This window comes from Cyprinodon tularosa, unplaced genomic scaffold (assembly GCF_016077235.1).
Source record: "Cyprinodon tularosa strain WSP-4 unplaced genomic scaffold, ASM1607723v1 ctg475, whole genome shotgun sequence".
Classification (NCBI taxonomy): domain Eukaryota; kingdom Metazoa; phylum Chordata; class Actinopteri; order Cyprinodontiformes; family Cyprinodontidae; genus Cyprinodon; species Cyprinodon tularosa.
Window position 1 is genome coordinate 339,551 of NW_024039202.1, and position 27,121 is coordinate 366,671.

Here is a 27,121-nt window from a genome sequence, read left to right on the forward strand (position 1 = left end):
AAAAAGAATATTGGAGAAAGTGTTTAAAAGAGCAACAGCTGCAAACAAGAGGGAGAAGGTTGCTGCTCGAGTTAGTGCTTTAGTTTATTTGTAGTCGTGTATGGCAGGCCATTTTGACATTTATTAAAAGTGCTCTCCTCTCTGTTGTTCCATCTGTAGATCACCAAAATAGATTTCTTCCAAGTCAAAATCCCATTTGTAGTTTGAACTGCAATAATAGGTTTTCTGAATTATATTTTATGCAAATTGAATTGAAACGGAATTTTACAAAATGCAAAAAAAAAAGTACCAGTAAGAATAAAAATGTATATACTTAGAAATGTTTACACATTCCAAGTGACTGTTTTGATATTCATCAGCCTGACTTAATAAGTATTAATGATATCTGAAATACATTACTTCCTAATCAAAATAATAGAAATGATAACCATTAATGGTTGGAATATGGAGATCTGTTAAAGTTGTAACATTATGAGAATAAAGTCTTAAAATTACGAGAATAAAGTCGTAACATTACAAGAATAAAGTCTTAAAATTACCAGTTTAAAGTCGTAACATTACAAGAATAAAATTATGAGAATTAAGTCGTAAATTACGAAAATAAAGGCTTAAAATTATGAGAATAAAGTCACAACGCGAATAGTCATTAAATTACGAGAATAAAGTCATAAATTACGAGAATAAAGTTGTAAAATTATTAACAGTATAATAATAAATTAGATAGTGATGTTATTAATTTCATAAATCTTGCAGAAATAAATGTAACATGTCTTCACCTTTTGAAAAACAAATAGAGCATTGCTTTCCATATATTTCCGTAAAAGTTTAAAAAGCAATCCACTGGACTGGTTTCCAAGGTTTGAAGACGTTTCAGTGAGTTTGAGTCTTTATATAAGCAAGGCCTTGTATTGCTTGGAAACATGCAAACTTTCCATTTATTATATAAATGAGGCATGTTTTCATTCCATTCACTTTTTCACTGTAAATATTTGTCTTTAAAATTCAGGATTTTACTCTTTTAGAGTATTTTCAGAGAAAGAGGGGCTTAGCAGTTTGTTTTTTAAGACTCGCGTTTTTATTTTTTTATTCCTATATATTATTGGTATTTTAATTTATCAATATTCATGGTAAGAACAGAAGGTTTTGTGCAAAAAGTTGAATTAAGATTTTATTTACTGATAATAACTAAAAAACTAAGAATCAGATAAATAAAGGTTATCAGAAAATGGCCACAAAATCTTTTATCAGTGCACAAACACTTTAAGGCTAATCCTTATTTAGACATTTAAGCACAGATAGAGAATTAACCATCTTAATGGGTATTTTTCATTTTTCTCTATCGTTCTATAATCAGTTGTTTACAATCTTACTGCCAAGATGGAGACCTTTTACGCCTGTGCGTTAAATTCAAATGAGCCAAATCAACTGAAAATGAAATCAAGCAAAGCATAATGACTAACACATAAAGTGACTCCAACGCAGAGAACAAGCTGATGAGGAGGCCTTGGAGAGGCGCTCCTAAGAAGACTGAGCTACTCTAAACACAGTGAGGTTACATTAAAACAGGCAATCAGTAATCATTAAAATGTAAGGACTGTTCAATTAGAGAAGAGCAGCTCCTGCTGTTTCTGCTCTCAGGAACAAAAACGGCTCTCATGGTGTTCATTAGTTTTAACTCTGCCCTTACGGAATAAGGAAGGAGATGGAAATGCAGTTTAGTTTTTGTTTTCTTTCTAATGAAATTTAAACGGCTAAGGGACTATTTATGGCTGTTGTTCCTCTGCTAAGATACAGACAATATTATTTAAACTAGCAATAAGGAAAATTCATGGCTAAAGCTTTCCAAAGAGTAGCAAACTTAAAAATTCCTGCACATTTATTATTATAGAAAAATTAAGACTTTCATATTGCATAGGATTAGGGTTGCAACTCCCTGGAAAAAAAAAAATAAAAAAAGGGACACCTGTGCATGCCAGCTGACCTGATTGCCTTTACCCCTCCTGGCATGTTTTTTAGTTTTTTAGTGTGAAATTATTTTTTTAACTATTTGAATCAAATCTGCATTGAATTAGATGCATATTTGTGAGTGACATAAACACATGGAAAACAAGTTATTATCCAGCAATTCACTTTAATACAAAATAACAAACTTTGCTGAATAAAATAAGTATCTTAAACATAAGCCTGTCCTGTTTAACTTCAAACTGTAAAAATAATTCTAAAACAAAAAATAAATAGTGCACATTTTTGGTGCAACAGCAAACTTGTGCAAACTTGTAAACATATTTGTGCCTTAAATGCCCCTTAGATTTGTAAAACAGAAAAAAATAATAATAATAATAATTAGCTCAATGCCACATTATGTTAGCCTCGAGAGACCATCCTGATCTTGCAAGCTTTCAAGGTTTCACTCGCTAATCAGTCTGGAGACTCTCTGTTAAAGAAAATTTGGAGCCATTCACCAAACGAACGTCCAATCAGCGTTGGCTTTGAGGCGGGTTGAGGTGTGACGCAACGAGAAGCGCGACAGTTCAGTCTAAAGAACATGGCGGCTTCAGCCGATGAAACTAGCGTTAGCGTGGCTATCGAGCAAGTTTTATCGGAATTACAGAGTATTTCTTCACTGAAAGAAGAGCAAAACACTGCTCTGGAGGCTTTTCTCAGAGGAAAAGATGTTTTTGCTCTTCTCCCGACTGGTTTCGGCAAGAGTAGCCTGGCTTGTGGTTGTGTTTTCGTCGTCGCTCTGTTAGTACGTGATATACTTCGTTGATCTGATTGGTTTATTTGGCCCGTCTATCACCAACATAGGCCAATCAGCTAACCAGTATTTTCGCCCCTTCCCAAAATTACTTCAATGGAAGGTTTCCAGATGGATATGCGGAGCCGAACCCAACCTGGTGACGGAGCCCCGTGATTTCCCCCCGCCCGCCTGGCCGCCATTGACCAGGCTACCGGAACAGCCCCAGAGTTCACGACTCAGTTCTGCTAGACTGTAGTCGACCAAAATCCCAGACGATTTTCAAATTCTCCCAGGACTTTTTTTAAGTATGAAAAGTAGGACATGTCTGTGAAAAGAGGACGTCTGGTCACTCTAATCTAATGTGCCCTTTTTCTTCATTTTACATTAGCTTTTTACTGAATATTTTTTTAACTCTCACAATAATACGGGACAAAGTGCGTTCCTTTTCCACTAAATACCTGACAGGTACTTCTATTTCTAAGTGTGAAACATTTCCATTTTCCAAGGGAACGTTGGCAACCCTATGTAGGGTTGAAGAGAGCATCTTTAGTCAGAAGCTTGAAGGGTAAAAACTGAACTGATGGAGAATTAAAAGGGAAGCAAACAGGTTGTAGAACAGAGATCAGGAAGCAGCAGTGGTATGAGTTTGCAGAGCAAATAATGCAAGATAAACATAAGGCCCGCAGTTGAGAGGCACATTCAATAGAAGGCATCTGAGAAATTAAGTTTAAAGCAGCAATGAAACTGCCTGAACTAGCTCATGGTGCTCTTTTTTCAAAATGTAGTTTTGATTTACTTTGATTTAAGTGCATCCATTCTGTCACAGTGGTGTTTTTGTCAAGCTGCAAAGTGGCCTCATATTTCTTGAGAATGCTGCAAACTGTTTTGTTTCTAAAACTGTGGAGGTCTTTCATGTCCTCTGGCCATGTTCAAAGATAAAATACTAAGAAATTATCACATGACTTGAGGAGTCATATCTGATTTCCAGCCCTTCAGTTAACCCGCTGAGTATGTTTGTCTTGTCCCTGTTAGCAAGGCATGGCAAATGTATATGTAAAGCATAAATCAGTACAAAGACAATGCAAAGTGCTTTACATGATTAACATATAGGAAAATAAAACAGAATCAAAGCAAGTAGGGAAAAAAAATAAAAAATAAAATAAAAAATGCAGAAACAAAAAAGAATATTTAAAAATAGTTTGACTAAAGAAAATAAAGAAGTTGAACTAATTATGTTTCAGTTAAACTGTTTAACTAGAACAGTCGAAGTCAATCCTAAACAAACGTGTTTTTAGTCTTGATTTAAAGCTACAGTGTGTAATAATTACAGGGACACACGGTCAGAAATGTAATATATTATACATGACTATGTTATTTATCATCATCTACGAGCTCAGCCTTTTAACCTTAATATTTGCGTTGCCTTAGAATTCGTTATTTATAATTACATAGGAGCGGGTCTCGCAGCCATGGAGGCAGACATCTTTGCGCTACGGCAGCGCAGAGCCAACAAACTAGCGATTGCGAGATCGCCCATTCCGCTCAAAAGTAACTACGGCAAGTTGAGAGAGATGAACTGAGACGGTACTGAACACACAGACTAATGAAATACTATCTGTAAAATTATCTATGTAAACAAACCTCATCACTTGAGAAGGTAGGTGATGCGGACGTCGTGGAAGACATTTTGTCCCGTAACGCTCGCCGTACTGTTGGGGGGGAGAAGCGGTGGGGGGGGAGATGTTCATGTTGCTGCGGTCTGCAGTCTGACTGCTAGATGTCGCTGAAAATTACACACTGTAGCTTTAAAGGAACTCAGGCTTTCCGCACTTTTACAGTTTTCTGGAAGTTTGTTCCAGATTAGTGGAGCATAGGAACTAAATGCTGCCTCTCTATGTTTAGTTCTGGTTCTAGGTATGCAGAGCAGGCTGGAGCCAGAAGAACTGAGTGGTCTGGAGGGTTGATACACTGATAGCAGGTCTGTGATGTATTTAGGTGCTAAGCCATTCAGAGATTTATAGACTAACAGAAGTATTTTAAAGTCTATTCTCTGAGATACAGGGAGCCAGTGTAAGGACTTTAGAACTGGGGTGATGTGCTCTACTTTCTTAGTCTTAGTGAGGACACGTGCAGCGTTCTGGATCAGCTGCAGCTGTCTGATCCACTTTTTAGGCAGACCTGTGAAAACACCGTTGCAGTAATCAATTCGACTAAAAATAAACGCATGGATTAGTTTTTCCAGATCATGCTGAGACATTAGTCCTTTAATCCTGGAAATGTTCTTCAGGTGATAGAAAGCCGACCTTGTAATTGTCTTTAAATGCTTTTGGAGGTTCAAGTCTGAATCCAGCACTACACCTAGATTTCAGGCCTGATCAGTGGTTATTAGCTGAAGCGACTTAAACTGTGTGCTCACTTTAGATCTCTCCTCTATCGGTCCAAAGATTATTACTTCAGTTTTGTTTTTATTCAGTTGAAGAAAATTATGGCGCATCCAGGCATTAATTTCTTCTAAGCATTTCCTCAGTGCTTGAACTGGTTCATAGTCACCTGGTGACATGGTGATGTAAAGCTGTGTGTCGTCTGCATAGTTATGGTAACTGATGTTGCTGTTTTTTATTAACTGAGCAAGAGGGAGCATGTAGATATTGAATAGGAGGGGACCCAGGATGGACCCTTGGGGAACCCCACATGTGATTTTTGTCATCTCTGATGTGAAGTTGCCTACTGACACAAATAATAGCATCTGCATTAAAAGGAGTGTGTGCTCTATAGTGGCCTTCACCATCAAGCTGAAGTGTGAACTGTCAAATGGCTGCCATGAGTCCATCCTTACATTCTTCAATGGTCAGCTTTTTCTTCTGAAATTTGACAGATGTGGTCTTCAAAATGTTTCCAATGTCAAGCATGTTTGACAGAAAGCACTGAAAACGCTCTGTGCAGGTTTGCTGCTATTCACTGTCATCACTCGTAGCCAGTTGAATTTTAATAGCTGGAATTGGTCTTGATATGTTTAACAGTGTCTCATGTCTCCATGTAGACCATCTGATATTATGAAACTTACCTGGTTTCACAAAGGATATCCAAATTTCTTCACACAGCTTCTACAGTGGAGCATTTTTATTTTTTGCACCACCTTTTTGTTAGCAAAACTCCAGCAGGCTGGCAACAGTGAGATTAAATGTCTCACAGTAAAGAACGGTGCGATCGGTTGATTTTGCACAATTCTCCAGTGTGTGTGTGTTTGTGTGTGGTGCACACTGGAGAATTATTATAATAACATTCTTTCAGATCAAGATCAGAACCTAGGCTCGATTAAAAGGAGTAAGATAAAACTTAAAATCAATAAGAGACACAGACCAGGGATACTCCCTTAAAAGTTTAAATGCCGGCTTCTTATTGAACATATGGACTAAAAGCAACGACTTACATTCAACATTTAGTGTGGAATAAATCCCTTAGCATCTATCGAACTGCATTGTGGCCACCCCTTCTCTCTAAACACAAAGTTTCATTTATTTATTTTTTTACCTTTAACAATCTCTCCGTTGAATGGAGCCGTAAACGGCACAAGGTGGCTTTCCGCGTAGAACTTTCGTGTAGCACCGACCACAATCTATCTGGCGACTTGAGCAAGAAACAAGAGAAAGAGGTACACGCTTTCCTAAGACCCACACTTCTTCTTCTGTTTTGTTAATACTGTTAGTTTCAGAGAGCACCTTTGCTACCACTGGGTGCGCAGTGGTTAGCACTGTTCCCTTGCAGCAAGAAGATCCGGGTTCGATTCATGGCACAGGGTGTTTCTGCATGGAGTTTGCATGTTCTCCCTGAGCATCGGTGGGTTCTCTCCGGGTACTCTGGCTTCCTCACACAGTCAAAAAAAAAAAATGACTGTTAGGTTAATTAATTTGTTTCTCTTAATTGTCCTTAGGTGTGAGTGTGTGTGTGAATGGTTGTCCTGTTTTGTCCCTGCTTTGCTGTGTTTTGTCTGAATGTCACCCGAATTCAAAGAATGGATCTGGGCAGTTGGTCTCTCAACGCAATTGATCAATTTTTATCAGCTGGAAGACAGGGAAATGGGGAGCCGTCCTGTCCTGCCAGGAGATACTTCATGGGATACACCATAAACTCCTGGGAGGCTGGAGGATGGTGTGTTTTAAAATGTTGTCAGTGGATGATATCGAAGATGTATTTCGGATTTATTATATTTGGATTTCTCCTGTTTGGATGTGGAGGATACCTGAGGTATCCACAATTACAGAGGATGTCGGTGGCCAATTGGGCATGGATTAGCCTGCTGACAGCGGTTGACACGCTTACAAAGGCTGTGAACAAGCAGGACCGTGAGCTGAGCCGTATGCTGGGTGCGACTGGGCTGTGGGGGTTGAACTCAAAGGTGAGATGGGATAATATCTTGGATGTGCGTGCTCGCTTCAAGGCGGAAAAGCCAAACAATTTTTAAATATTGGATTCGCCATGTAGAGCCAGCAAAAAAAGACTCAAGGCTTTAATGTAGACAGTAGTGCCAGTTGATAAACTTCCATCTCATCAAAACAATGGTGTGTGGACAGCGTTCATAGACAAATTGAACACACAACACACACAACTAATGCCCAAGTGTTAGATTGACCTTCATGTGGCTCAAGCCTCTGATGTGACCCTCTGCTGAAATGTTTGTCTCATGTTTATGTCTGATTTTCTTCTGCTGAGGTTTTTTTGATATCTCAAACTGTATCCTGTCAAGGAGAAAGTTTGAAATATGTTTTTTTCCCCCTCTTCCTAGTGTCTACTATCTGTCCACAGAGATAAATGCAGCGCTATAGGGAACCGCCTCATGGTGGGGCCCTTGGCAGCCATAACACGCCAAAGGTAACGTTCTGCAGCACTCATGGCCTCAGTAAATCTTTCCCCCTGTCAGCCCCCCACCCCACCCCAACGTATGTTATGTACGTGATGAACAGTTTGTACTTAAACTGAAATCTTGATTACGATGTAAATTGTAGTTGACAATAAAGAAATTGATCAATTGATTTTTTTCTACCTTTTAAAACAACTTAAAGTCATTGGTAGTGTAATGATCTCCCAGCAGCAGCTCCAACCTGCCAATGTGACAATGACTGACACGCTCCCTGCGCATCTCCGTAAGTGTAGAGAAGTGCAAAACGACAGGAGGACAGCAGTTGTGCAAAAAGGAAAACAACTTATGTTAACAAAAAAAAAGCTTGATGAATAATCAGCCTCTTCACACTGCTCATTTAAACTAGAAATCCCATAGATGTGTGATTCCTAAAACAGGGCTGGATGTTAACCATCGCCGATCGCCCGGGGCATTGTCGGGACTCGGGAGAGCACAAATTTCATTGAATTTGCCCGCTGGGCAAATGCAATGATCGCAAAAAAAATTTATCACTCAAAATTACTTTTAAATTACCGACATTCGCTTAAAAAAGGACCCACAAGCGTTGCCGGCGCCATTTTTGTTGTTTTGTACATATTCCTGCGTGATTTGAAAAAGCTGCGAGATTTTCCGCAAGATGGCATGATTTATGTCCGGGAATTGGCGCGAATCAGACACATTTTTTTCGACTTGGCAGGCTAAAAAAAACAAGGCAAAAAAATAAGTAAGTAGAGTAGCACACCCACCACCTATTTTACCCTCCGCCCATTTCACCAACCACCCAGATAACCCTAGATTAAAAATTATTGGTCAGGGATTAGGAAAATTGGCAGAATTGTCAGGGAAAACTAATCCTGAGTCAGTTAAAAGTCAGGGACTTCTGAAATGATGTAAGACTGTGGAAACCCTGTATAAAATAGCTATGTATAATGGTTCTCTAGAAAAGTCACATTATATTAATAGTATTATCTTGTATAAACATACCGACTCTAAAATAAAAGTTATTCATTTGTTACATTGACTTCTGTCTTGTGATTCATCTTAAGTTTTTAACCTGTCAATTTCTTTCTAGATTTTTAACATTACAATTTATTTTTTTCCAAGCACACAACAGTTTAAAGCAAAGTTTAGTTTGAAAAGAATGTGCAGGAAGGATTGAAAAGCATGTTAAAACGGTAATGTAGGCTTGAGTTCATTATCTGATAGGGGTGTCAATAATAGTTGTTTTGTATCGATGCATCGATCTAACAGCCGACGATCCGATGCATCGACACGTCCGCAACATAATCGATTCAAGTTTTTTTTTTCCTCCGGTCTATTTTTATCCATTTGCTCCTGGGCGTAATTCTCCCTCCCGTGCTGCGGTGGCGCTAAACCTATTTTGCCCTCCTACCTCGCTTCCTGGTTATACTCTTACAGCAGTGTGTTATACTAAGCTTCACACAGACATTTTTAAGTTATGCTCAATATTGAAGCGTGGTCTGTGCTACACGTTGTTGGTCTAGATACGGCCGAGGCTGCGAGGAAGTGGGGGCGAGTTTAGTCCGACGACGGAGGGACATGAGGGCCAAAAAGAGCGGAGATCCAGGTGGAAAAAGGGTCCCAGCGTTCTCGCGCACCTCACTCTTCTAGCGGGTCAAACTTCACAAGTTGTTTTCCACAATTTTGGTCATAAAAACAAAACAAGCCGGCCTCCTGTCTGCAGCACTGTTTGCGGACAGCTACAAGTTGATAGAGGTGCAGCAGAGCGTCTGTGGAGGGGGCGGGGACGTCTGGAGCCGAGGTATTGCATTGCACTCATTGCACTGATTATGTGCAGTATTTTTGCAGTATTTTTTGATGCAACTTTTCTACTTCTGTTATTTGCTGTTGTTTCAACAAAAAAAAATGCATAACGATATTACAGCTTTCATTGATTTATTTCAAACTTGAAACTTTGTTTAGCCTGTAAGGTGTAAAAAAAAAAATTTTTAAATAAAAAAATTAACCGATTAATCGAATCAAATCGTGGTGTATTCTTGAGTATCGAAAATAATCGAATCGTTGGGTCAGGAAATCGATACTGAATCGAATCGCCATGATGGATGCGATTTACACCCCTACTATCCGACTCCTGCATATACACACCAGGAACCTGTAAACTTAAAAAATACTCAATTACAAAAAGCATTTTAAAAACTAACATGTTTCATTGATATATATACAAAAATGAATATTAGGAACTATATTTATCAAACATTATACTGTGCAAGTAAAAATTGTTTCTGGGCAAATGAAATGTGAAAGTCACTTGCCCAATGGGCCGGTGACCCAGTGGACCACCAAATGTATGGGGACAACTTTAAAGATGCAGCTTATTTATATATAGAATGGGTTCTCCTTTTGATAAACTGAATGACTTGCACTCCCAAAACTGGATGAGGAAGTGTGGAAACTTAAAAAAATAATAAAGACACTAAAACATCTTAAAAAAAAAATTTTCATTTCTACATCTATGGAAGTTAAATATGTACAGGAATCTACTGTTTCTTCCTTTGAGAATAGCAGATGGAATTGAGCTTATTTAGACTGTATAATGAATTACCAAAAATGTTCAAACAACAGTTATAAAAGGTTTCATCAAAAATCTCACTTATTCAGGGGAAAGCTCCTGCAGCACCCTCTAGCTCCAATAAGTGGTTCTTGTCATGCATGCAGTTTGTCCAAATACACACTTTGCTTCTGATCTCTGATCCAAGACACACTGCTGGATTCCTCATCAGGCTGCATAATCTCTACATGAAAGGGGCTGAGACACCTGCTGTTATGTCTTCAGAGGAAAATCCCCCAATAAGATGCTGACCCCTTTCAAAAAAACGGCACACAGGAAAATACCTACACAGACACCTGCACACCCCTTTCTCAAGAGATGCTGCTGATCCGTTTTGTAGGGATGTAACAGAAGTAATCTTGGGAGCGAGTCTGTGTTAATGACTTGGTCTTTGATGTGTAAATCCCGTCCCAGAGCAAAGCTGATACAGTCTCTCCACAATCCTGCTCACATGCAGTCTTCCTCCAGTCTGTCTTATTGAACCTGTGTACCAAATGCTGCCAGACTTTTGACAGCTAATAATAGCAGGCCCTAAGATAGAGAAGTGCTTGCTGACATGCAATTTTGCAGAGAGAGAAAGTGAATAGAAATATTGTGAAAAGTGTTTTACATCACCCTACAGAACCCCATATCTCAATTCTTCTCACTATTTTCTCCCTGAACTGATATAAAGCTGAGATAATTTTTTCCCCCTGCATAAACGTAAGTCATTTGCTTCATTTCATCTCTGCATTGCTTCTCCGCAGAGTAATTGGATTGTGGTTGCACTGTCATGTACTTGTTTAAATGTATGCCTATTAATCAGAGGATAATTGGACACATACCCCTGATAAATGCTGCTGCTCCACTTTGAGTCACGTACAAATTAGGCCATTTTCAGGGATCCGTTTCTTATCTGGCTTGACTCATGCTTATATAAGCTGCAAGCTAATAGTTTTCTTTGGACTTGCAACATCCTCATGGGCATAACTCAATTAGTATGCTTTTACCACTTTACTCGTTGGGTTCTTTTTATATGTGGGATTTTACATATATTAACTTTTAGTTAGAAATTTTAGCTGACACTGCACAATATAAGACATCCTGCATGCAAGCCACAGCGCTGCTTTTTAAAGAAGTTTAACTAAGCAAAGATTATTAGCAACCATTGCAGAACCTCAAGCACAGGAGCAGACAAGCAGTACCTTCTACCATTTAACCAAGTTGAAGTGAGGGGCGGCCTTTTTCTAGAGCCAACACTAACTTTTCTCATCACTGCCAGAGCACAAATTAGACACCACGCATCTGTCGCCAATGGTACTACTATCCACTTATGTGATTCTCCTTGTCGCTTTTTTTTTAGGGTAAAAAAAAACAGGACTATAGCGTATAATTTTCCTTTTGTGAAAAAAAAAAAAAAAAAAGTGAAACACAGGGGGAATGAATAGTTGTCTTAAGGACCACCCAGTATCAGTATCACCATAAATACCTGCTAATAGTGATCCTGGATCATTCATTAATTTGAGTAGGTAAATAAGATGATCTCTCAATGGAATGAGTAGTTTAACTAGTTCATTAAACATTATGTACTTGGAATAACAACGCGATTGTTTGTTTGTTTGTTTTTTAAAGTAAACTGTGTTTTTGCAGTAGCAAAGTGTCTCACCTAACTTCTTCAATAAAAAAAAGTGCATTTACTTTAAGAAACTGACTTAGAGTTCAGTTTTTGGCAGTGCATGAGACACTTCAATATTTTTTCAATATGAGAACCTGCTTATGGAAGATATCCATCCACTGTGTCTTCTTTGAACAGCAAACTGAGAAAACCGTGAACGATGTGCTTTCGAGATGCGATTTACCACGCACACGCTGAGGCTATGCTGTCAGTGAAATCCAAAAGCCTTTGATGATTTGATCAATTATACACTCATAACAAAATCTGAAGTGGTGCCGTACCATTTGACAACTATATAGGACATGCTGTACTTGTTAGCAATCAGACACGGAAAGTGTTGCATAACTGGCATTTAAATCGACGGTCCTCCTCTGCTCTCTCATGTATGATAAGTACAGAATAATGAAACATGTGCTGCGGCTAAGACTACCACTCCACGTTGAATCATCCCATGCAGATTAAACAGGGTGTATTTTACACTTTTAGAAACCCAGTCCCAACCGCTGCCACAACACTTTGTTCCCCACTCATCTGTTTCCTGCCAGAAGGCTACAGGCTGCTAACGAGCTTCCTTGGCCTCCAATTAATCATGCTAATGAGCCCCACCCAGCAGACTAATCAGATGCATACATGAAACATCTTTTTTCTCTGTTTCCTTTATTACAAATCAACTTTAAAGCTTTCCATCTCCCCTCTTTCTCTGCTTCCTAATATTCATTCTAAGCTCCTTCACCCTCCACATTTTTCCTCCTCCCACAGACAGGCAGCATCCAATGTACTCACCAGTACTCCTTCCATTGGTCCTCTTCAAAAATGTCCTCCGGGATGGGATCTATCAGCACCAGGTCTGACACTTGCCTGAGGACAAGGACACACACACACACACACACTCAGACGAAGTAAGACTACGAAAACTCGACCACTTTACCCTCCAAGCCTAGGCCATAATGAGCGTGAAATAGATGGTGCCATCCCGGCCGTCATGCTGCAGATTTGTCATTTTATGGCACCACATACTCTCAGGTAATATTTCCATTTGGAAAGGTTTCTTCAACCCATCCCTATATCATTCTCTTAACGACAGGAACGTTGTGCCAAATAAAACTGTAAATCTTCCGCACTGGTACGAGGATGCTGACATGTTAATCACCAAGTTGTCAGAGAGGTGGTTGAATTATGCTGGTTGATGGGGAAGGATACTGGAACATCTTCAGCTTAAAACCTGAAAATTGACCAGCTCGGATATCTGCTAATATCTATAAAAAATATCTAATAAAAAAAAAAAATTTGAATTAAAAATTAAAAATAGAGATCATATTATATCTAAGAATAGAATTTAACACAAATAAAGCCTTAAATGGACAATGTCCATCTTTTATTAGAGATCTGATTGTGCCTTATGTTCCTGCGATATCTGCATGTGCAACCACACAACAAATGGTCTGGTAATTCTTTCATTAAATCTTCTATTTTACTGTACTGTATTTCATTTTTTTCTACTTTGATTTGGCATTGGTTGACTATTTGGGTGCACACATTTAGTTGACTCATTTTGTCATTTCTCGCTTGGTTTTCTGTACATTAATATATTTTTCATTTGAGTTGCCATTTCCTGGGAGGCTGTCATGAGTGAATCAGCCCCAGCTGCAAAGGATCTCCTCATTGACATGGAGGCCCTGTTGGACTCTTCCTCTTACATTTAGAAGGGGTGTAGGAAGGGTTTAGGTTTCTGTATTTGGTTTTGTTTTCTATAATTACATTTGGAACGTTTAATATTTAAGTCCTTTTCCTCATAGGTTGCTGATTTAGTATTGTGCTGATTAGTTTTGTTTTTTGTTGTAGTTTTGTTTAGGAAAAACGTATTTTGTTTCCTTCTCGTTTCAAAATGGTCTGATCAACCAGTGTATATATATATATATGTTTCCCTTGTGTGTCAGTTACGTAGGTAGGTTGTTTTCCTTGATGGGCCCAGTCTTGTTTGAAGTTTGAACTTTATTTTTGCAAAATAAATTTGTTACAATTTTTCATCAATGACTTCCCTGTGTTTCTCTGATTTTTTTTTTTTTATTTTTGGCCCTCACAGTTCCTAACAGAGCCCTTTGCTCTCAATCTGCAGGTTTACTAGTGGTTCCTAGAATTTCTAAAAGTAGAATGGGAGGCAGATCTTTTAGTTATCAGGCTCCTCTCCTGTGGAACCAACTACCAGTTTTAGTCCGTGAGGCAGACACCCTGTCTACTATTACGGCTAGGCTTAAAACTTTCCTTTTTGATAAAGCTTATAGTTAAAGTGGCTCAGGTTATCCTGAGCTATCTCTATAGTTATGCTGCTATAGGCTTAGACTGCTGGAGGACATAGGGACCCCTATTTCATCATTCTATCTCTATTCTCCCACTCTGCACAATCTATTAGTTCAATCTCTAACGTTCTGCTCTCTTTGCTTTTTTTCATAGTAGCTTCATCTGGTCTGTTCCTGTTTGGTTGTGACTCCATCATGGAGAGAAATATCAGCTGTGCTGCTGCCATCTGCACCTTTGTTTATAGACGTTGGAGATCGGCCTGTTTTTCAGTGTAGTCCCGTTTCTCTGACTGTGACTGGCTGGATGTGCTCTCTTCATCCTCTGACATGGGAGCTGGCTCAGAGTTGGCTTGGATTCTTTTCTAATTATCTTTTACAGATTACACATTTCTATTGGAAGTTAGCAACATTTTTATGGTCAAATGTGAGGCTTTGTATTGGGTTTGAAGGAAAAACAATCTGATCTGTGAAATGTAATTTAAAAATATTACCTTTCATAAAACTCAATTTAAAAGAAAAAATTATTTGAAAATATAAAATCTGTAAAACATAAAATACATCACAAAAAAGCAAGGTGACTCTTAAACCATCACTGGATTAAAATGTTTTCAGAGTTTCATTTATGGATTGTATTTTGCTTCAAATTTCCATTAAAACAATACATTTTTGCAACATATATGGAACAAAATTGACTCCATAGTTTGTGTCGAGGTGGTCTTGACTCTGAAGCTGCTATGGAAAATATGAGCGTCTATAAGCTGGAAACTGCAATGCTATCACCTAGCACCGATACTTAAAGCAAATCAAACACCATAACTTCAGACAGGGTGGGATTATGTGGGTGTAAAATATTACGGTCGGACTTGATCAATAACTGACGTCAGTGACAACACGTTTATAATAGAGTAGGTTGCTTTGATCCAGTTTGTTTAAATACATTTTTAGTCCATTCTCAAAGATCCCCATGAGTAATGTCTGAACCACCTCAGCCCAAACATTTGTGGAAATTAACAACCCCTTAGAAACAGTAATAAAATCTGTTATTATAATATAACAAACAATTCTTTTTTTTTTTAAACAGCAACATTCAGATTTAGCTGCAGACAAACATCCCACTGCCTCGATACGAAGAAATACCTAACAGCTTCACTATCTTAAACGTTGACAGTTTCTTTCTAAAAGTGAGTCCCTGACAGGGAAATTGTTACTACGGTGATATCGCTGACAACCCTCAACCGTTGCAAATGCACCAAGCTCTGACATGGTGCAGGAAACATCTCAAGCAAAAAAGTAAACCAAACATGAGGATGAGCCAATATAAGATTATACAGAGGTATATCCAGGTACCCTGGAAGGCTCAACAAAATCTAAACATGAATCAGTTTTAAAAAAGACATGTGGAACCATATGAACCACACACAGCATGAGAGGGTAGGTTTAAACAGCTTGTTTCTCGCTACAGAGAGAGAAAATCATGGCTTCTTTTGTTATATTAGTCAGACTGGTTCAGATTCAAAGCCGTTCATTTCAATTCATTAATCTTTGTTTCTTATGAGGGGCAAACAAAGGCATTTTTTTTTTTTTAGATAAGAAATTTTAACTGTAGTTTAGTTTATCTTCATGCAACAAGCACAGGGCGACAGTGAGAGCAACAAATCCACTCTAACAGAGAGAAACCTCCAGTAACACCAGGCTCCCCCCAACAAGTTTATGTTGCAGCAGCTCAAAGCCCACCCTCACTTTGATCTGCTTACAGAGAAGACCCGTTCTCAGGATGTTAGCTGACCTAGAAATACGCTTTCTCTAAGGGTGTCTAATATAATGCCTGATCCGCAGCAGGCCCCCTCTGCTCCAAAATAAACTCATTCCTTTTTATTCCTTTTTATGTACAGCTGCTCTTTCTGGTGTTGTCGTGTTTTCCTTTACATTTTCCATGTCCTTTTTTAAATCTATAAGGTTCATCATCAACAGGAAAAACTTGATTTCATATTATCTACGAATGTTCTGTAATCTATCTCTGTATATATATACACATACATATTTGTGTACATTCTGACTTATTATTGCAGGCAAGAGATCAAGAAATTGTCTTTTTTAAATCAAAGCTGCAGCTCAAAGTTTGAACATTACGGCGCTGTCACATCTTGAGCATTTACAGGTGCTGGTCATAAAATTAGAATATCATGAAAAAGTAGATTGATTTCAGTAATTCCATTTAAAAAGTGAAACTTGTATATTATATTCATACATTACATACAAACTCATATATTTCAGATGTTTATTTTGTTTAATTTTGATGATTACAAATGACAACAAATGAAAATCTCAAATTCATCCTATCAGAAAATTAGAATATTGTGAAAAGGTTCAAAATGGATGGCCCCTGGTGCCACACTCTAATCAGCTAATTAACTCAAACCACCTGCAAAAGCCTTTAAATGGTCTTTCAGTCTAGTTCTATAGGCTACACAATCATGGGGAAGACTGCTGACTTGACAGTTGTCCAAAAGACGACCATCGACACCTTGCACAAGGAGGGCAAGACACAAAAGGTCATCGCTAAAGAGGCTGGCTGTTCACAGAGCTCAGTGTCCAAGCACATTAATAGAGAGGCGAAGGGAAGGAAAAGATGTGGTCGAAAAAAGTGTACAAGCAAGAGAGATAACCGCACCCTGGAGAGGATTGTGAAACAAAACCCCTTCAAAAATGTGGGGGAGATTCACAAAGAGTGGACTGCAGCTGGAGTGAGTGCTTCAAGAACCACCACACACAGACGTATGAAAGACATGGGTTTCTGCTGTCGCATTCCTTGTGTCAAGCCACTCTTGAACCACAGACAGCGTCAGAAGCGTCTTGCCTGGGCTAAAGAGAAACAGGACTGGACTGCTGGTGAGTGGTCCAAAGTCATGTTCTCTGATGAAAGTAAATTTTGCATTTCCTTTGGAAATCAAGGTCCCAGAGTCTGGAGGAAAAGAAGAGAGGCACTTCATCCACGTTGCTTGAAGTCCAGTGTAAAGTTTCCACAGTCAGTGATGGTTTGGGGTGCCATGTCATCTGCTGGTGTTGGTCCATTGTGTTTTCTGAGGTCCAGGGTCAACGCAGCCACATACCAGGAAGTTTTAGAGCACTTCATGCTTCCTGCAGCTGACCAACTTTTTGGAGATGCAGATTTCATTTTCCAACAGGACTTGGCACCTGCACACAGTGCCAAAGCTACCAGTACCTGGTTGAAGGACCATGGTAGCCCTGTTCTTAATTGGCCAGCAAACTCTCCTGACCTTAACCCCATAGAAAATCTATGGGGTATTGTGAAGAAGAAGATGCAATACACCAGACCCAACAATTCAGAAGAGCTAAAAGCCACTATTAGAGCAACCTGGGCTATCATAACACCTGAGCAGTGCCACAGACTGATCGACTCCATGCCACGCCGCATTGCTGCAGTAATACAGGCCAAAGGAGGCCCAACTAAATACTGAGTGCTGTACATGCTCATACTTTTCATGTTCATACTTTTCAGTTGGCCAACATTTCTATAAATCCTTTGTTTTTATTGGTCTTCAGTAATATTCTAATTTTCTGATATGATGAATTTGAGATTTTCATTTGTTGTCATTTGTAATCATCAAAATTAAACAAAATAAACATCTGAAATATATGAGTTTGTATGTAATGTATGAATATAATATACAAGTTTCACTTTTTGAATGGAATTACTGAAATCAATCTACTTTTTCATGATATTCTAATTTTATGACCAGCACCTGTAGACAGCCTATGCCCGACGTACCAGAATCTTCAAAAATGTTGGTACATGCTTTGGGGGTATACATAATGTATTCATAACAAGTCCACAACTTATGTCCAATGACAGCCTAACTTATGCATAACGCAGCGTAATTCCCATAATAGGTCAGAAGCCAGTGTCCTGAGGGGGGCAGCAATGTGCCTAGAGGCGCCCAGCCTGCATAAAAAGCACAGGAAGATTTATCTAACCTTGGCAGTTGCGGTGTTAACCTAGTTGCCGTTTACGGCCCACCAAAAAAGTGATGAGATGATGCTGAGGTTGTATGGATTCCCGTCTCATCCTTGCCGGATCCTCCATCTCTTGTGGAACGTCTGCTCACCATAAAGTCTGGAGGACTACTGACGGTTTCCCCTATCATACCAAAACGTTGCCAATACGCCATTAAACAGCAGCTGTTAGCATAGGCGGATCTACTGGGGTGGCATAGGGTGGCAAATGCCACCCTAAATGACAGCCTTGCCACCCCAGCTGCCACCCCAGTTGGCGGTAGGGGTGGCGAGGCTTATAAATTATGGATCATTTGAGAATTACGACCGCTAATTTCCAATGTCGGACTGCAGTGAATGCAGCACGAGATGACGCGAGAGCGACTGAGACTGATTGTTTTGAAAACCGAATGGGGCAAAGCGAGGGAGCCAGGGATCATGGGGAGAGGAGAAACGGGATGAAACAGGTAAAAATTGATTAACTATCTATCGAGAAATTAAATCATAATGAAAGCACAATGTTGCTAGCATAGCTGCATGGCTGATTTTGAGATGATAAAAATCAGGTTGCAGAACGTTATTTCTCTAACTATGATGTTAGTTAGGCCTGACGTCTCAGGCTCATAAAGACATATTTGCGGTCAACTATGACAGAAAAGAGACGATCAAGTTTGGTTGTACTCAAATCAAAACGCACAAAGGCATTGGATCTAAATAAAGTTGTGAAGCGTTTTGCTTAGCAACATGGAAATCACCGCATTCAGCTGTTATAGTCATGTTAACTTTATGTTCTGCTCTCTGGTGAGCCTTTACAGAGCTGTTACATTTTGTTTTGGCACCTGAGAAGATCTGATATTTCCTTTAATAAAACCAAAAGTGTTAAAAGTTAAAAATGTGATACTGGTGTGAATCCGGCTCAATATGAAGCAGTGTTGTTGTTTCTTTTTTTGTATATATAATATGAAACTATCCAGAAATTACCTGTATGAACCTACTCACAAGCAAAATGTATTTTTATGTTGCTTCTTTTCAGATTTGTGGAGATTTTGATGTAACATACAGTACCTGCCTTTTTGTTTTTGTTGATACAGCAGTATGGAGGACCAACTCTGCCATATTTAAAAATAAATACAGAAATAAATAAATAAGCATACAATTAATTGCCACCAAAAATACAAACAACAAATAAATGTAAGTAGAAATTAAATTATACAGCTAGTCATAAAGGTATATAACTCTTTTAATTGGCTTCTTTATTTCTTTGCCTTTTTAATATTTACCTTATTTATTTTTTTGTCATTTACTATCTTCAACTTCATTTTTTAATTACTTATATTTTTAAGTATTTATTTATGTGCATGTTATCATATTTTTGTCTGTTTTATTCTTCCTTTGTATTTTTTTACCCTAGTTATTTCTTCGCCGCTATTTCTTTCTGCCTGCCCTTTTAACATTTCTGCCTGCCATTATAATATAATTTCTAATTACATTTATTTGTTGATTGTATTTTTGGTGGCAATTAATTGTATGCTTATTTATTTATTGAGCATTTATTTATTTCTGTATTTATTTTTAAATATGGCAGAGTTGGTCCTCCATATACAGCTCTATCTACAGCATATTTACATGCATGAAATGTCCCTTTCATGTTGCCTTAACTGCTGTATGTCAAGTTACTGAGGAACAAATGGGGTAAATATGTGTTCAGAGTAAACAATACATAGATGTCTGGTACCTTGTTCGGGTGCCTTGACCCATTTATTTCTACTGTGTAGTTATGCTCACTTTAGTACAGCTCAGTCCATAGATCTCTGATGGGTAACTTTTTCTTTCTATAGTTTCTTCTTGTGCAAATGCTGCAAAGCTGCCTCTCTGACAGTCAGTCTCACACATCTGCGACTCAGCACCTGTGTCTCACCTTAATACCTTTCCTGTCATAAGGCCCCTCTAGAAGTAGTGTTATCATTCTTCTATCTCCTATTAAGTGAGATCACATAGTACGATGTATTATTAATATGAACTTTTTCACATGAAACACTAGTACTGTACATACTATTCTCACCAAACTGTGATAACTGTGATTAAATTCAGTGTAAACAAATGCCATATGTTGCCACCCCTAAAAAATTCCTGTCCCCCTCTTGCCACCCCATAAATATTTTTCTAGATCCGCCCCTGGCTGTTAGAAACACGTACAGCGGTCGTCTGGAACACGACAAATATGTTGATATGTGTTGGAGATAAGTTCTTGATAAGTTATTCATAAGTTCTTCATAGGTTTTGGATAAGCAATGACTTATGAGTAACTTAAACTTAACGTACGTCAACCATCAGATAAGTTGTCTGTAACTTATGCCCCACGTATGTTATACACTCACATACGTCAGGAAATTTTTAGCATGCTCAAAATTTTTTCGCCATACTTGCCATATGTCGACGTGTGCCCGCGTGTTTCAGCGTGCTCATACCTTATACAAAACTTACGTATAATTTATCCAACAAAAGGCAGCGTTTTTGCCAGATTTTTCGTACGTCAGGCAAACGTCGGCTACATCGTTGAGGTGTGACAGCGCCATAATGCTCCACCTCATGTTCAGCTCTCTACACGCTAATATTCAACCATAAATGGTCCATGCAAAGCACCGCATAGATGTCAATTTATATTTAAATGAGCCAGCTGATCAATGTTTTCACAGGAAGGGAGGTAGGAAAAATTAAAAACACTCCAAAAGGTGGTTTCAGGCAGAGAGTTAATTAATGGTTGATTCCGTTTAATGTGGGGGAATCTACTCTGGGACTACAGAGTGGTCAACACCTGTAAATAAAAATAATAAACACATAAAAATACAGATGCCATCTATAAGATCTTATCAGATATATGAGCTTGTTATATTTATACCTATAATTCATCTATAGATACATAATTGATCTTGAAGGTATAATAACCCGACTACAGCATGAAGCCATGTCCATTTTCTGCCTATAATAAACAATAATAAATATATAAACACCTATATTTTATGAATATATTTTAAATGCACTGTTTAGTGTTTTGTTTATCTTCCATTTTTTGTGTAATATTTTTCGGTTTATTTTTGTATTAACTAATTAGCTCAGGCAGTAATCATTGACATAATACGCATTTTGTAGTTATAGGAGCCATTTTTCCGGTCCTGTGTTTATCACCACCAGGGGGCGTATTTCATTATGAGTTCTGATCATTTGATGGGGGATGGGCTTATGGTAATTATGTTTCTGTTCAGGTGTTGTTAACGAGAGGAGGCAACACTTTTCTACTGTGTTTGCTTTAGATCAATGTCGAATTTATGTATATATGTAAAGGCAATTAGTAAAACCATGGGCATTGTTATGTTAATAAATTACGTTATTATAAGTAAAAGTAAAGATCGGCATGATAGTCTTAATTGAGAGCAAGTAAAACCAACGCCTTTCAGGAATAGCAACCAGTCGCCTAAATATAGGATTTTAGCCGCTACACCAATAAAATTACAAAACAGAAAATAAATGGGACACGTCACCAATCTGAAATGGGGGGAATGTAGTTTTAATGGTAATACTGCAGAGAGTTATTATTGCCTTCAGATGACTTATTAAATGGGACCAGTCTCTGGGAGTGGTTTTAAGCTAACGTTGCAGACCACCTCAAACCCTATATGAATATTCTAATAGTGTAGAGTTATTGCAGTTTCCTTGGAAAAGCTAAAAGCATCTGATGCTATTAATCAAGCAATTTGTCTGGAGGTTATATATAGAGAACTACGATCCCAATACGTCTTTATTAACCTTGTTTGGAGCAAAGGTTTTCTACTCCCCACTTTGAAATATTCCCTTAGGGAACAAGAAGCATTTCTCCTAACAACAAAACCCTCTATAGACTTAACCCAGAAGATTTTTTTTTTTTGTGTTTCCATCTTAGAAGACTTACACGTCATGAATGTGGCTGTAGAACCTGCTGTTGAGCGCTCCGAGCTCTGAGCCAACGAGTATGAATGGGGGGGCTATTTCTGCAGCCCGCAGGAGTCGGTGCAGATCGTCCACCATCCTGCAACACATTACACTCATCACAATCAGGACACGCTGCAAACTGGGCCAGGACATTCATCCCAGCTGCCAGGTGGGCCAGAGGTCACCGGCATGAAAGATGGAGACAACAATAAGCTAAAGCTAAATGTAAAAAGGAGCGAAGAGCAGAGAGGACATTTGATGCAAAGCAATGATGCCACTTTTACAAAAAACAGAAAAGTCTGATTTCCATCAGAGTTCCACTTCTATTAATTCTCATTTCAATTCCTGAAACATTCATTTGACACAATAGGAAAAAAGGGACATATTTGGTAGAAAAAACCCTTGTTTATAACTAGAGGGGTCAGAGGTTTCCGATAGTTCTAGAGCAGGTTTTAACCTACAGCAGCAGGAGTTTTGGTAAAGCTGAGCAATAAATCTATTTTATCCATCAATAAAACTTTTTGGTATGAAAGAGGATTTTTCTCAGAAATATATGTCCAGATTCATATAAAATGAAATAACTGATGGCTGGCATTCTTGGAATTATCGTTGCCCTTAAAAAATGAATAATTAAAATCCATAAACTCTGGCCGTGGTGGAAAACATTAGCCAATCCACTTTGGCTACTTTGTGAAGTGGATTGGCTACTTGTTTGTCAATAAGTCCATTTTGTGTCATTTTGTGTATGTGCCACTATGACGTTATATAGTAAGGCTTTAAGTGTAACTCATACGCTGTTTGGCTAGCGGTCCGCCATTACACCAAAGCATGAAGAAGTACTCCTATGCCTGTTTACGGAAGCATATCGCATTTACCAATGAAAAAAACAAATCGGACAACTTATCTCATAATTACGTGATCAGTATCTTGTAATTATCTTATGATCACTTTATTCTTTTCTCAGAATAAAGAGATACTGATCTCAGAATTACAAGATACGATCCTGATCTCAATATTATGAGATCAAGCATCGATTTTGGATCCTTATTGTTGAGTTATTGTTATTCTTTGGAAATTCGATTATTTCAATAAATAGATAAAAATAAATCAGTTGGATGATGTTTCTGTCATGATCTTGGCGCTGATGGTTTGGGTTTTTTTCTTTGCTCCCCTGTCTAATTGGTTCTGCAGCTGATTAACGGCGATCATTTCCATCCGGTTCCTCTGCTATTTATGTTGTGTGCTTGCCTTCCATCAGGGCCTGGTTATTCGAGCGTTTCGGTGAGACTAACTCTAGCTTTCTGAATTTTGTTCTGTTTTTCCTGATTGTGACCTATTTCTGCCCCGGGGATCCCATGTTTTGCTTCGCCCCTGATTGCTCTGTTAGTCGCATCTGTTCTGGATTCTTCCGGCTTCTGAACCTGGACCTGTCTTCTGACTCCGGCTTTGGATTTCCTCTCAAGGACACTGTCGCTTCTCGGCGTCGGCTGGTGGCTGCTCTGCTCTCTCTCTAGGAACTCTGGGGGCGGCGCCCTCCGCAAGCCGGGGATTAACTTCCCATTTGGATTCAACTCTTTTCTCAGAGAACAGACTGAACTTTGAATCAGGTCTGTGATTTTTGCTCCTAGTCGTGATCAGCCCCACATCCAGTCACTGACCTGTATTTCCTGTCTCTGCAGAGATTCGCTTGTAGCTGACGAGCATCCCTGTGCTCCTGTTTGTTTTAAATAAACGCTTTGAACTTTCCCACTGCCTGTCGCACCTCGAATTCTGGGTCCGACGTTCTGAGATCGTTACAGTTTTGCTTATTCTTTGTTAACATTTCCATAAATTCAACATTCTGTTTGCAGGAAAGCTCGTCAGAAGGTTATTGGTCGGACTTACACTAAACAGTTAACTGTTTGTGTTTTGCTTTAATCGTCAGACTTATTTCTTTACTTTATATGAAACAAATTAGACTGTTTGGTAAAAACTAGCTTCTCTTTCTGGGAAACAGTCACTTGAAACATCTTTCCTAATTTCTAAACAACACAGTGATGTGTTGTTAAACTGGGGGCTTTTATCTTTGCTACATACGAGCAGGTGGCTTTGCAGAACTTTTTCCCTCTTATTAAAGTAATAATTTATTTAACATTTAAAAGGACTAATCATGTCCAGGTTTCAACCATCTGACCCAAACCATCAAACCAAAATACGGTTGGAGCCGTGACGAGTGACGTAACGTACTCACCGGCCGGTTGTGGACGCCCCCCAGACTTTCTCTGTTCCTGTCGTTTCGTTCTGCATCACTCGCTTGCTGAATCCCAGTCCCACCCTGTCATATGTACAAACCTGAGGGGAGGGGGCAAACAGGGACAGCTCTGAGGCAGGGCTTGTTTTTAATAATAATCCAGAAGTCTCCTTTAAAGAAAACAACAAAAAAACAACCAAACCTGTACTGATGTTGAGGCAGTGGCCAGTGCTGTCACTGCTGTCCTACTTTAGTTGTTTTCTGTGTAACTACACTCTTCCTAACAAGCCAGTGACCTAATTTGGGTCACAGCTTCAGACAAACAACATGGGGCAGCCTGTCAGGCTCAGTGCTGCTGAGCCGAGCGTTGTTGAGCAAAAAAGGAACTGACAGGGTGACTGGAAGGGCTGTGTCTGCATGACCCTGACAGTAACCAACAACATGGACACAAGAGCAGGAAAATCACCCGTTTCCTGCACTTAGCGCATCATTCAAACTATTTATTCACTTCTTTTATTTCATACACCATAAATATGTGGATTTATCACCTTGGTCAGAGAGGAAATTTTCTCCTGGACGTAGAACCAGACGTCAGAGGACATTCCTGTTGGTGCATCTAGTATAACTATAAAAGAGAAAATGAATAACAGACTAGTTAGAGCTCAGCATAGAGAACATGTATGTGAAGAGCAGAACATTTATTACCAGCTGGTTTTCCTCGTCCTTTGCACAAGAGATGCAGTTTCTGCCCCAAACCAACGTCCACCATCTGCCCCTCTGGAGGTCAAACACAAAACATACAAAGCAGAGTTTATTTTAGCTGATGGCAAACTGAGAATTTTATACACCTCTGCCAAGGGAAGACTTTAAAAGACTATCAAAAGAAATCCAAACATGCTCTCTGCTGATATAAGAGAGAATACCTTTTGGCAGAAGCACCTGTCCTTCTCTCTGCAGCGACGCGTAGTTGAGGAACGGGGGAACGATCACGATCAGAAGTAAACATTTCCCAAAGTTGATGAGAATGGAGCTGTAAGACACCCGGACCGTAGATTCAGCTTGCCCTCCCCGTCTCTGCTCCTGGTCATAAGAAGGATGGGAAAAGAAGGTAAAAAAAATAAAACACTCAGCTTTTTAGCTGTGAAGTTCAAAGCTTTACTCAAATCAGGAGTTAAGAACTTCCTATTAATCTGAGGATTTTTTTAGTTTTCTTTTTCCAGTGATTGTTTTTCCTCAGTATTAAATGGAAGCACAAGTCTTCATTTTTCATGCATTCTGACTATTTTTGCATAAATTAAACGTTTAATCGCTCAAATGCACACAAAAAAACAGTCAGAAGTCTCTGTTAGACAAGCTCTGCTAAAGGTTCTTCAACAGTTTCTAACTTGACCAAGCTATGGCCTAACTGTAATGTTGGCTGTAACTGGAACAATCAAATCTACAATAGAGAAAAGGTTTTCTTCACAATAATTTGTCGAAGAATAAAGCCTTAAAAAAAATAAACCTTACAATAAGAATGATATCGTTAGTAGTGTTGCACCGATACAGATACCAGTATCGGGCATAGCCCCAATCCAGCACTAAAATGGTGGCATCGGTATCGGTGAGTACCAACAAATAGGAAACTGATACCATTTCAAGAGCCAAAAGTTTATTCAACTATTGTCACCCTTTTCAGGTAGGCAATAAAAAGTTCTACTGGATTCACTTTGTATTAGTCTTTTTCCTGCTTCACAAAGGTAGGCAGCAGCTTGACAAAGACATGATGGTGATTATTTTACATCCAAGTAGTGTGCAGTTCTTCATACATACACACACACATCCATTTCAAACGGATGGATGGGTATCGGTCAATTCTGCACAGCCAGGTATCGGGGTCAAAAAATGGCATCGGCGCAACACTAGTTGTTAGGTGAAAAATCAAACCGTGAAGCTGGACAGAGCTTACCAGCTCCCCACATAAACAAGCCAAGGCATTCTGGGGTTAAGATTTATTATGTTGAAACAATAATTACGATTTTTAGCAGCATTGAAGAAAGTTTTTAAAAATTTAAAAAAGGAAAGTAAACCAGAAGCTAGAGAACACCACTAGCTGTCCAGCAAGATGGAGGTAGCATCATGCTGTGGGGCTGCTTGCTACTCCAGGTAGTTAAGAGTAGAAACAGGTGATGATCTTAAAAAAATAAAAACATGTCCATGCTGAGATAAAATTTTTCAATTGAACAGAATTTTGTTTTTTTTATTTTTGATATGGAGGATCGTGACTGAATTTATGGTAATAGCTTAAAAAAACTTGTATTGGAGGTGAAACTTGACAGTTAACCAATCAATAGTGGGGGTTGAGTCTGTATGTATGATACGGCTCCTCTGGAGATTAAAGAAAAACCACACAATCATTTGGGAAAAATGACGTAAAGCTTCTTCTGAATGCAGCATTTGTGTCTTAGTAGAATTATTCTCAACTAGGACTCCAACTAGCCATAATTTAGCAAATCGATTAATCTGTTTATCTTTTCGATTGATCGATTTATAATCAGATAGCGAAAGATTTCTTAAAGAAGATTTTTTGACAAACTAAAACGTTTCCACTTGGGGAGTTCTGGATGGAGAATATTGACAGAAAAAAAATATTTTTTCCTTTCATCTTAAATGCAAAATTTTTATTATTTTTTTTTTCCTACAATTTTGATAGATAACAGCTCTAAGTGGGTCGCTCTGTCAGCAAAAGGCATG

General features: G+C 38.7%; 1 protein-coding gene across 1 annotated transcript in view; it reads right to left on the reverse strand.

The window, feature by feature from the left end:
• si:dkey-122a22.2 overlaps positions 1–27,121 on the reverse strand; it is a 48,554-nt gene that overhangs the window by 18,692 nt on the left and 2,741 nt on the right. Inside the window, exons 2-7 of the mRNA XM_038301801.1 lie at positions 25,312–25,468; positions 25,094–25,165; positions 24,937–25,013; positions 24,389–24,489; positions 22,139–22,255; positions 12,665–12,739 (exon numbers count right to left, since the gene is read on the reverse strand). Of these exons, the coding sequence (XP_038157729.1) occupies positions 12,665–12,739; positions 22,139–22,255; positions 24,389–24,489; positions 24,937–25,013; positions 25,094–25,165; positions 25,312–25,468 (599 nt within the window). The remainder of the gene's footprint in view (positions 1–12,664; positions 12,740–22,138; positions 22,256–24,388; positions 24,490–24,936; positions 25,014–25,093; positions 25,166–25,311; positions 25,469–27,121) is intronic.